At 36.2% G+C, this 12,241-nt stretch overlaps 1 protein-coding gene across 2 annotated transcripts in view; it reads left to right on the top strand.

Annotated features, from left to right (window-relative positions):
* LOC150104929 (uncharacterized) overlaps positions 1–10,521 on the top strand; it is a 41,718-nt gene extending 31,197 nt beyond the window's left edge. Inside the window, exon 4 of one of the 2 annotated variants that reach the window (XM_090396212.1) lies at positions 10,161–10,521. In XM_090396212.1, coding sequence (XP_090252338.1) covers positions 10,161–10,348 — 188 coding nt within the window. In that variant the 3' untranslated portion in view covers positions 10,349–10,521. Of the gene's footprint in view, positions 1–10,157 lie in introns of both variants that reach the window. The other variant, XM_090396211.1, reaches the window with a different exon arrangement.
* The last annotated feature ends 1,720 nt before the right edge of the window (positions 10,522–12,241 follow it).

Raw genomic sequence — 12,241 nt, 5'->3', positions numbered from 1 at the left:
TTTTCTAAAATTTTTAGACCGAAAATTGGGGGTCGTGTTATACACGGGGGGGGGGGGTAACCGGTTGGGAGACCCGCGGTTGCCATGACGAAACTGCCGGTACCTTGTCTCCGTGAACAGGTTTCTTCCAATCACTAGCCTTTGTTAACTCTGTTGATTGACGTCATTAACGACTGACGATTGATTTATTCTGATTCTGAATAAATCAATCAGAACTCTGAAAGCATTTATACGTCTGCAACTTGTTTCCTGGATAAGTTAATACATTAACAATATTTTTAGCACTAGTCCATAAAAATGTCCAAAAATAAAAAACGATTGTCATATTCTTCGAATTTAAATTAAAAGCCATCGACTACGCAAAAGAACATGGAAATAAAGCTTCAGAGAGACAGTTTGGACCTCCTCTCACTGACAGTAGAGATGTTTAAAATATTGATTTAATTTTGGATTCGAAAAAGTAGGGTTCGTCTTATACATGGGGCGTCTTATACACGGAAAAATACGGTAAATGGATTCTGCATGCATCTGGGCCAGTGCTGATGTGCATGTTTTTTTTTTTTTTTGAAAGCTCAGAAACAACTTTGTTTAGCTTCATTTATATTTATTTTAAACCATTAACGTTTTAATTATACAACTTCATATTTATTTTAATGCCTTAAAATTTAAACGAAATTGAAATAACCCATCATAGGCTGGCTACTGTTAATGCTCTTTTTAATCTAAAAAAATACATAATAAGTTATATTACATTTATCTAGTACAGTGACCTGTACTAGATATCTAGAATGGTCCGCAACGATGGGAGAGCTGGTCCGAAGGCAGACTTAAATTAATTAAATAAATATATATTTTTTAATTATCGAAACAAAACAAATTAAAAATTGAATAATTAAGTAAAAATTATTGAAATCAAATGGAGACTTTAAAAAAACCAACAAATAGCGTCAGAATGTTCAAAGGTGGAAGCAATAAAACTATCTCTCCTTCAACCAAGGCTCAGTATATCTTGAGAAGTGCTAAGTGATACTTGGACAAAATGTGTCGTGAGTTAACCTCTGTATAGTTCGCCCACCGATTTGAGGTCCCTCGATACTTCTGCGCATGTCAGAAAAAGGAGAATCCATTCCGATAATAGGGTAATCAGTCTGTCTTCTGGGATGTAATAATAAACAAACTGAGTTTGTTTATTATTACAGGTCGGAAAATTTAGCTTTTCTTTTACGAACCTTGCTGTTTTTAAAGTGTAACTATTTTGCTTGTATAACAGTTGGGAAAATGTACGTAGAGTGTTAATGCGTGCAAATACTGCGTTCTACATAAAACAATGTCACTTCGCTCCATGATGATAAGTTTCCTTTTATTCTGGGACTTTTTGAAACAAAATCCGATTTCATGAAGTATTTTCCTTAAAGTTTCTCTTTTCCAAGGAAATTTAATTTTTTCTTTAAGCACAGGAATCAATTTCGGAACAGTTGGCACTCTTTTCTCGACCACGTAAAATTCGTGAATAGCTTTTCTTATAACGTCTACATCAAAATCATTCAAAGCTACGGTTTCGATGGTTTTCTTTCTCTGGCGCTTTTTTTAGGAGATTTAAATTTTGACTTACCTTCACCTTTTGATTCCCTACGAATTGTTTTAACAGTCGACCCCGATACGCCCGCAATTGCACTTGCACGTTTTATGACTTGAGAAAGGGGAAGAAGACGGTCTTCTGACGATTCTTTTTCGCAGAATGTCAGCACATTATTCAATATTCTTTTGCAAGAACTACTGAAACGTGTAACAATAGAACTTGTTGACTGTACTGGATCCATCATACAAATTAATAATAAAAAAATAATGCAAAAAGAGAACAACAAAAATCAAGCTAGTACTAGTACAGCGACAGACAAGAAAGCACGTGATTTCGCATGTTGGCGACCAATTCGTACATCCTTCATTTCTTTCTCCCCTTCAACATGAATCGACTATTCTTGGCATCAAGCCAAGAAGGGATCTAGAAATGGTGGGCGAACTATATTTATTTATTTATATATATTTTCGGAAACGCTTTTTAATAATGGAAAAGTGGCTTAGACTAGGACTTGAAAAAGAAGAGCAAATGAAACAGGTAATGCTAACCGTAATTGTGATACACGTGTTGTAACGGCGAGTAAATCAAATACTATTAAAGTAGAAGAAACAAGCAGTTCAAAGGGGGGGGGGGAACCCTCAATGTGTTTTGTGTTATGAAGTGTTGTCGAACGATTCCATGAAACCTGCGAAACTCCACAGAAATCGTCTTAGTGTGTGTGTGTGTGTGTGTGTGTGTGTGTGTGTGTGTGTGTGTGTGTGTGTGTGTGTGTGTGTGTGTGTGTGTGTGTGTGTGTGTGTGTGTGTGTGTGTGTGTGTGTGTGTGTGTGTGTGTGTGTGTGTTCGATCTTCGACTGAAGTCGACCAAAATATTAGGCCAGATATTCGGCAACTCTGCGAGGGCCTAGAAGCTAAACCATCTCATTAAAAGTAAGTAGTAACATAATTATATCATATTATTTATTTGTTTAATAAAAATTAAAACTTTGTTCAATGATGATACACTTTTAATCGTTTACTTCCAATTTAATTATTTAAGTTTTCATATGTATTCAAAACATGCTTTTAGATTTGTTATGTTATAGATGTCACAGTTTTTCCGAAATGTTAGTAATTCCTACATAGGTTTTTAAAAAAATTACAAAAAGTCAAAACGACGTATAGGGAAATAAATTTAAAACACTATGTTTATTTTTGAAGTGAAACTTTAATTCGAACATTCTAAAATGTAATTTTCTTGCTTTTCTGTTCGCAAAATCGTCGATGACATTGTAGAAGTCTATTTCATCACTCAGTTGCTGTTTTATAGACAGTATGGCAAGATTTCTTAAACGCCAAAAAAGGGCCGCCCGGGGCGTATCGCCCCACTCGTCCCCCAGCTACGACTCTGTAACTTAGTGGTCCGCAGAATTGTTTTAGGCATTTTACTGGCCCATGGGCTTAGAAAGGTTGAGAAACGCTGATCTAGTATAATGGAGGAAAGTAGCCTTAACATATCACAGCTTCTAAGGGAACTTAGTAATAAATTTGGATCCTCTTCTCGATAAGTTAAATAAAGATTGTTATTTCAACTACAGATGATGAGGAATAAACTAGTAATTGGACTAACAACATAAAGGGTTTCATATTGTACTTGCCACTTCTCATCTTTTGTTTGTTTTTAACCGTTCAATTATAAACAACTACACTTGTAACTAATAAACCTTGGAAATGAAGAAGAAGATAAGATCGGCAAAAATGATGTCAGCCATTGATTTTGTGCGTTCTATGGAATAGCTATTTGTATCACGTGATCTGAACTATAGCTCAGAGCCTGTACAAGATTTGGACTCAAGACTAACATGGCTTTTAGAGTATATACGCACAATTCTCCCTCTTTTTTTCACGACTAAGTTAATACTCTTCTGTATTTATTTGAAAAACCTGAATGGATGTTTCCATCTCGCAAAACTACAAAATCCGGAAGAAGAAGAAGAAGACGTACGCATGTACTGGACTTAATCTAGCCTTAGATGCTTCGGCTGCTACGCTTAACGTTCCTATTTAATTCCAAGTGAACAGTACAACTATTTTGAAACGTTCAGGTACGAGAATTTTCAGGAAAAATAATAATAAATATTCAAAATCTTAAAAACAAAAACTTATTGAGTTTTTCTCTATTGAGTATTCATGAGTATTCGGGGTGCTTAAGGGTCAAAGCTGTATAACTGAGAGGTGACCTCCACATAGCCTTTAAAGGAATGCGGAGAACCGACCAGGGCTTCTGACCTAATGTCCAATCGTCACCTTCTCGTGGTGCACCCTGTTGGGTATCTACTTGGATACTGAACGGACGAGGATGGGCTGGCAATTTGGGATTTAGCCGACCAAATTGTATTCTTATTGGTTAAACCAAAATATAGAATGATGGTACAACATGACAAAATTTCATGCCAGCTGGGGCGTCGCCCAGTTAAACAAGGCCCCCGTTGTTTTCGCCAGGGAACCAGGGCAAACAGCGAAAAGTCAGCTACTGGAACAAATCTGAAAATAAACCCCAACTCAACATCACCAGAGTTAAAGATCGGTACTATCAACGTAAGAAGCCTGAATGGCAAAGAAATGGAGCTAGCTGAGGAATTAGATAAGTACTAGATCGACATAATAGGGGTGACTGAAACAAAAAAGACCAAAACTGGTGAGATCTTTCTGAGCAATAAATACAAAATGTTATATTCAGGCAATGACAATCAAGGAAAAGAAGGAGTAGCCATAGTATTCAACACAAAATACGAGGCTAATCTTCTTGAATGGCAGTCAGTCTCAAGTAGAGTAATGTGGGCAAATATGAGAATGGGGAACTGGACAATGAGACTTATTTGTGCCTATGGTCCCACAGAAGGTTCTACTAAGGTAGAAGTGGAGGAATGTTTTGAGGCTTTAGAAAAAGCAACTGACACAATGAAAAAGGAAAAGTTGGTCCTTGTTGGGGATCTAAATAGCAGAGTAGGAAATGATTGTGAGACATACAAAAATATTTTGGGAAAATTTGGAGAAAAGAGAAAAGCTAATAATAATGGCAAATACCCGAAGGATTTCTGCTCAGGACATGGACTGGTTATTACTAACACCATGTTCCAACATAAAAATGTGCACAAATTCACATGGAGAGAAGAGGCAAGGAATAAGAAAAGTCTCATTGACTATGTTATTGTTGATAGTGATGTTTTCTCCCTGGTGCAGGACACCAGAGTGTACAGAGGATTTGAAATTGGAAGTGATCACTATTTAGTCTTGAGCAGGATAAAATTGAATTTCATATTGAAAAGAATAACATGTAAGAAAGTTTTAAAGCGAATAAAAGTTGAGCAGCTCTCAGATGTGAGCTGTAGACTAAAATACACAAAGATTATTGAAGAAAAAATGAAAGAGTTTGAGAACAGGACTCGAACCTTGGAGATTCAGTGGCAAACTCTGAAGAAAACTTTGATTGATTCTGCCAGAGAGGCATGCGGTGAGGTTGTCTGTAAGAATAAAAAAAATCAGAACTCCCTGGTGGACACAGGAAGTTAAAGAGGCAGTGAAGGAAAAGAAGAAAGCACCAAAAGTTCCTCTCAAATAAGTCAGCTTGTGCTCTTAGAGAATATAGAGACAAATGCAAGAATGCTAAACACTGTGTAAAATTAGCTAAACAAAAGTCATGGGAGGACTTTGGCAAGAATATAGAAAATAAATATCAAGAAGGTGGCAAAATATTTTGGAGGTTGTTGGAGAAGCTTAAGAATGGAGGAAAGAGTGCTATAAAAGGAATTAGAGATGATAAAGGTGACATGAAAAAGGGAGAAAAAGATATCCTTGAAGTATGGAGTAATTACTTTGGAAAACTGCTAAATGAAACAAGCAGTGATGACAGCACAGTGGTAAAAAACACTGACCAGGCATGCAGTCAGGAATACATATCCATACTTGAAGTAGAAAAAGCCATCAAAGGCTTGAAATGTGGAAGGGCAGCAGGAGTAGATGATATTCGACCAGAAATGCTGAAGTATGGTGGTATAAGAGTCTTACAGTGGCTGCACTGCATAGTTCAGAAAGCCTGGACAGAGGGACGAATTCACGATGATTGGAGTAGAGCTCTCATAGTACCCATATATAAAAAGGGAAATAAAACTGAATGTGAGAATTACAGAGGTATTTCCCTACTGAGTGTTCCTGGCAAGATCTATACAAGTATACTTGAGAAACGGTTGAGAAGAATTGTGGAAGGAAAGCTTGGTGAAGAACAAGCTGGATTCAGGCCAAATAGAGGCTGTCAGGATCAGATCTTCGCTTTACGACAAATAGTTGAGAAATCATGGGAATATAAGATCTGTATTTAAGTTTTGTCGATTTGGAAAAGGCATATGACAAGGTGCCAAGAGAGAAGCTATTCAATACGCTGCAGTTATATGGTGTCAATGGGGCATTATATCAAGCAATAGTTAGTCTTTATTTGAGTTGTAAGTCAGCAGTTAGAATTGAAGGAAGTACAGGAAGATGGTTTAATGTTAAATCTGGTGTGAGACAAGGATGTACATTATCCCCTCTGTTATTCATTATCTATATGGATCACATTATGAAGGAAAGTGGTATTAAACATGATGTCAAAATTGGAGATGTTAATGTCAGCTCTTTGCTTTATGCGGATGATGTTATACTTCTAAATAAATCTGTTACAAGTCTGCAAGATTCTCTGACTAAATTGAATAGCTGTTGTAATAGATATGGTATGAAGGTCAGCAATAAAAAGACAAAGACAATGAAAATAGGCAGAATCATTGAAAATGTCAACTGTGTTGTGAATGGAGAACCTGTGGAACAAGTAAAACATTTCAGCTATTTAGGCACGATTTTTAGTGAAGATGGTAAATTAAATATAGAAATAGACAACAGAATCAGCAAAGCTGGTATGGTAGGAAGTCAATTGAATAAGTTCATATGGAATAAGAGAGAAATAAGTCGGAACACTAAATTAGCTGTATACAAGACAGTGTTCAAACCAGTTTTAACTTATGGGTCTGAGAGCTGGGTCAGAAGTAAAACACTTGACCAAAGACTAGAGACCACAGATATGAGAGTCCTGAGAAATATTATAGGCGTGAACAGATGGCATCAATGGCAGTATCATATTAAAAACGAGGATATTAGGAAAGAACTTGACATTGTCAGCATCCAGGAATGCGTTAGCAGAGCTAATCTCAGGTGGTATGGTCACTTAAACAGAATGGGCAAGGAAAGATTAGCAAAACAAGTGTTCTCTGCCAGGTTGGCAGGAAAACGACCCAGAGGAAGACCAAGATATAGGTCGATTGATACAGTACAAAGTGCTTTAGACAATAGAAATATAAGATAATGTTGGAGTGTTGACAAGTAACAGACTGATTTGGAGGAAAATTGTAGATAGGAAAATAATAATGATGTAATTTCTTTTAATGTAGTACTATCATATCCTGTACACCCCGTGAGGGTACATGGCAGGAATTTGATGATGATGATGAGTATTCATGATTACTCAGTGAGAGAAAAACCTAGTTTACAATAGAACAAAAAATATTTGAAGGGGAAAGCTTTTAGTATACTAAACTATAGTTAGAGATAGCTTATTATTTAATATATTCATCAATATTTAGATGCAAAAATTAACAGTAAAATTTCTCAGTTTGCTGACGATGGGACATCGATTATTCAGCTAACGTAAGTTTTGCATAGAATGATCTTAAAATATTGAATAAGTGAATAAGAAAGTTCACTTTAAAATTTAATGTCCGTAAATGCAAGTACGTGGGTGGTCTGAAACGTTCTCGGCTTCGACCATAAATGGAAACACTATCGGCAAGATTTTTTCTCTAAGTTGGTACATCTGTCATAAGCATCCACGTGAAATTACAAGTCTTTCTATCAAGGAGTTTGTTTTATACAGCTGTCCGAAGCAAACTTTTTGTCTGTATCCCTTGAAATGGATAAAATTGAGTATTGTGCGGTTATAAAATTCTTTGTAAAAGAAGGTTTAACACCAAAAGAAATACATTCCAAGTTCATAAAAGTTTATGGACACTCTTCTTCTTCGTTTTCGACAATTAAGAAATGCGCTGCCGAGTTTAAACGTGACCTGCCTTGAAAGTGATCCACATGAAGGACGTCCAAAAAGAGTAACAACATCAGAAATTATTGATCAAGTGCACGGTATGGTATTGGATGACCGACGAGTCAAAGTGCGTGAATTTGATGAGATTATAGGCATTTCAAAAGTACGTGTAGGATATATTTTGCATAAAGAATTGCAAATGAAAACGCTTTGCGCAAGATGGGTGTCACGCTTGCTCAGAGCAGATCAAAAATGCATTCGCATGAAAATCTCTGAACAGTGATTGGAGCATTTTAACAAGAATAAAACTGATTTTGTGCATCGATTAATTACTACGGATGAGACTTGGATTCACCAGTACAACCAGAATCGAAATAGCAGTCAAAACAGTTGTTCAGCATCAAAGAAGAAAATGTCATGGCATCGGTGTTTTGGGATGCTAAAGGCATTTTTGTTTATTAATTATCTTGAAAACGGTAAAACAATAACCGGGTAATATTACATAGAGTTAATTAACTCAAGGATTTGGATTTTCGGTTAATAGTAATTTAAGGTCAGGAATCACGTAAGACATTAGTAAAGTTTAGGATGCTGCAGTTAATATCAAGAAGCCTTCACTTGTAAGAGAGAGAGAGGGGGGGGTCGGAAGAACGTTAAACCAAATCGATTTTAGATTACGGATCAATACTTAATGGATATTTGGAGAATCGAAGGTATCCATTGAAAATTCACTAGTGTACAAAGGGTTGTATCATGATATTCATAAGCAACAGTTGGTAAACTGTAATCTGATTATTTTATCTAAAAGGAGAAAGAGTGGAAACTTAATAGATATTTGCAAGTTGGTTCAGCGCGTATATAGGATAGGTGTCTGCTCACTTGGCCGAGCATGAGTTTTGTTCACTCTTCCAGGTAGACGCAGGCTCTACTAGACAGCATAATGAAAAGATAGTGAAGAAGAGAGCTAGGTCTAATAAACAAAGGCGTTGTTACTATTCGGTTATAAGACAAGAAGAATGCCCTTCATAATTGTGAATGGGAAGTTAAATAGTATTAACTGACGTTCGGATAATTGCTAATGTAATTAGCAATTAACGATTAATAATATTTATATTGATTATAATAAGAATTAGAAAAGAAAGAACATGTAGTCTTAAGGCAAATCAACCGAAGACTATGATGCCAGTATCTTGTTTGTTTTGTGGGTTGAAAACACAGGAAGAATACCCTGCCATCTCCAATGTAAACCAATTAGCTTACCTTTATTGGCATTCGGAAGGTTCTTTGTATTCTAGAAGGGATTCTAGCCTAGCTAAATAGCTCCAATCGAAGAGCATTATGCTACGCAGGCACTGGAAAGAGAAGAATCGAAGCTATTAGGACTACGACCAAGAAAAGAGGGAAGGGCCGATGTCATCTAGAAATAAAAAGTTCATTTAAAAATAATGTCGTGTATTAAACATTCTTTAAAAGATAGCACCACTAAAAAAAATTGATTTCAAAAATAAATAACTCAAACAGACAAGTTTTGCTACAAGGGTTATATTTAGACCTTGAGCAATAGTTTAAGTAGCATTTTAGAAAGAGTCATTTTTTTTGTAAACTTACAGTACATTTGTACGGTGGCTGAGCTAAGAATTTGTTTCTAGTTTTTAGTAATTTCATATATTTATTTATTTATTTTTTTTTTGCATAGTTCGGAAACCACCTCCAGAAACCAAACATGGAACTTTTTTAAGTCACTTCAGACATCCAAAAGTTAACAAGCGAAACGCTGGTTAACCTTTATTTTACATTTGTTAGTCACATATTTATATATTTTTTCATCTTGAAAATCCACACGTATTTTGTGGTGAAACCAGTTGGTTTATTTTAAATCTTTATATATTAACGACGAAATAAAAAAAGTTTTTTTAGTCATTCAGAAATAGTTTTTCAAACATTTCGACTTCTAGACATTTCGATTAATAACTATTTTAGTGGTAAGGGAGGCATAGAGCTAACCACCTTATCCTCGAGGCAGTCGCGGTTTCGAATCGCAATAAGCCATGCCTAATACGAACGTAAGGGGCCACTATGGCCTACGTGGTCGCAAAACAAAATTATGTCTATAATCAATATGAACTCATGGTTCGGTTGTTGAGATAATGCATTGTGTCACCATAGAACGATATTATAAAGAGAATCTTTTTCATCTTGTCCAATCGAACTTTACACGCAAAATTCTCATTGCATATTATGCTTTAATACTTTTAATAATATTGTTAATTAAACAGTTATTAATAATTTAATAATATTTTAATAATACATTTAAAATTACTTTAAATGTTAGTTAATTATTAAATATTTCTGAAAATTTTGATAGTAATTTATTACACCATTTTTTTAATTTGATGAATATTTTAATTAAGATTTTTCAATGCCTGCATTTGTCTTCTTATGTGGTTCTCCTTTTACGCAACTCTCTTTCTCTCAGAAGAAGTGATGTCTGTTTGTCGGCCAAAGAAGTCTTGGGTTCAAGTTTACGGAAGAACTGCAGGAGAGCCTTGGCGTCCCCACTGGGTGGCGGTGGATACGTCGTGCGTGTGTTCCATCCGACAGAGTAAGCGTCTGTTTACGTCCGTCAACGATGTTCTACTTCCAGAAGACAGACAGTACCTTCCATGAAGTCCCTTCATACAGTCTTTTCATGATGATTCCATATCAACACGACTCCATGTCGCCAATTCTCGTCCACTTCCCATTCCAGACAAGTGACACCGTTTTATCCCCCCCACCCTCTTTAGAACTATTTCACTCACTGTCGGGTTAAGACAATCGTACTGATTCTGACTTTCTTCACTACTTAAAAATTGTTGAATGAACATCTTGTATAGTAATTTGCATAGAGCCTTCCATTTGTCCAGCTGTGTGTTTATGGAATAAAAATGGAATATTCACCTCTGTAAAACTTGTGTATTCAATTTTTTCTTCGTCTAAAATCAAAGGTGTATTATTTTAAATAAATAGGCATAAATAAAACTATAAAGTAATAATATAATTTTATAAACATAAATACATATTCAAAGTTTCCGAAGAGATACCTTACATCGAAGTTATTAATTCTAACATTATTATTAACAAAACAGATACATTTTCGATACTGATTATATATTCCAAATTGTATTCCAAGATATACGGATATACGCTGTATTGCTAATGATCTATATGTCTAAAACAGAAATATAAAAGAATAATTAAATTTATTCTAAAATAAGAAGAAATGTTAAATTCTTTTGCCAATTTTTATTAAAAAGTTATACTTTTAAAAATTATTTTAATTAAATACATCATATATACGGTACACCAAAAATTATTTTAAATCATTTTGTTTAAATTATTTAATGATAGTAAATGATTGACAAGCTAAGAATACAGATGACGGAATCCGAATTAAACCAGGAGAGGCGTTGGACTACCCCCGGATCACCAGACTTATGGACGAACTGAATGTCCCATATCACACATTTCAACTCAAGAGTGAAAAAAAACCTAAAAGTAGTCATCAAAGGTCTGGCAGAAACCACTACATCTGATGAAATAGCTACTAACCTCAGATCACAAGGCCTTGAACCAATTAAGATCTCGTGCAGACAAGCGCCCCATGCCTCTGGACTTAGTGGAGATCAGTAAAGACCACAGAGAAATTTACGACCTTAAGATAGTCTGCGGCTTAGTCATCAAGACCGAACCACTCAGAAGAAAAGCATCAGCCGGTCAATGTCATCACTACCAAAAATTTGGGCATGCAGAAAAGTTATGTAAAGTGCGGTGAAGCCATCCCTCGCACACTTGCACAAAACCGCGGTTTACACCTGCTAAATGTGCGAATTGTGGCCGCCCACATCCAGCCAACTATAATGGCTGCTCAATTCACCCTTCTAACCTACAGAAGACAAGAGCGGCGTTAGCCCCGCCCACTCAGAATCAAGCCATGAAACCTGCGCCAGATTTCACAGCGCGGGTTGTTACAGCCGATAAAAATTTCGCTTCTACGGTTTCTCCGCGAATTTAACGGGAGCCTTCGGCAGCTTATAGCCAAAACTCTGCACTGATTCTTGCTGCCTCACTAGGGGAGATGCTAACAGCCTTTAGCAAAATGAACCCCATCAAAGCCGAAACCAACAAATTCCTCAGGAATACCCAAGTCATCTTCTCCATGATCAACAAGTGACATGCTCTCTTGCATATCGTTGCTGATATCCCAGATATTTCCTCGATGCTCCGTAACACTTATCCCAAGTAACTCATTCAGGAGTTTTCTAAGCGTCCGAAAGCTTCTCTGCTTTTCGGTTCAGGCGCTTCCGCACTTCCCTGAATAGGGTGAGCCAAGTGCTCGTTAATCTTTAACACAAATCTATTTCCTAGCGATGAAGGTCTAATAATCCATGGGATTGAAGTCCATCAAGCCACAGAAGTTACAAGTTACAAGTGATTGAACAATGGGAGGATAGTGGATGGCAATTCTGTAGCCAATGAAGTTTTAACTGAGGCTCGGTTATTTCTGTTACCCTCCTGCCA

The sequence above is a fragment of the Typopeltis vanoorti genome, chromosome 7 (genome assembly GCF_054136105.1).
Source record: "Typopeltis vanoorti isolate ZY-2024b chromosome 7, IOZ_Tvanoo_1.0, whole genome shotgun sequence".
Taxonomy (NCBI): Eukaryota; Metazoa; Arthropoda; class Arachnida; order Uropygi; family Thelyphonidae; genus Typopeltis; species Typopeltis vanoorti.
The sequence above is the reverse complement of the archived record's forward strand: the minus strand, read 5'-3'. Positions and strand labels throughout refer to the sequence as shown.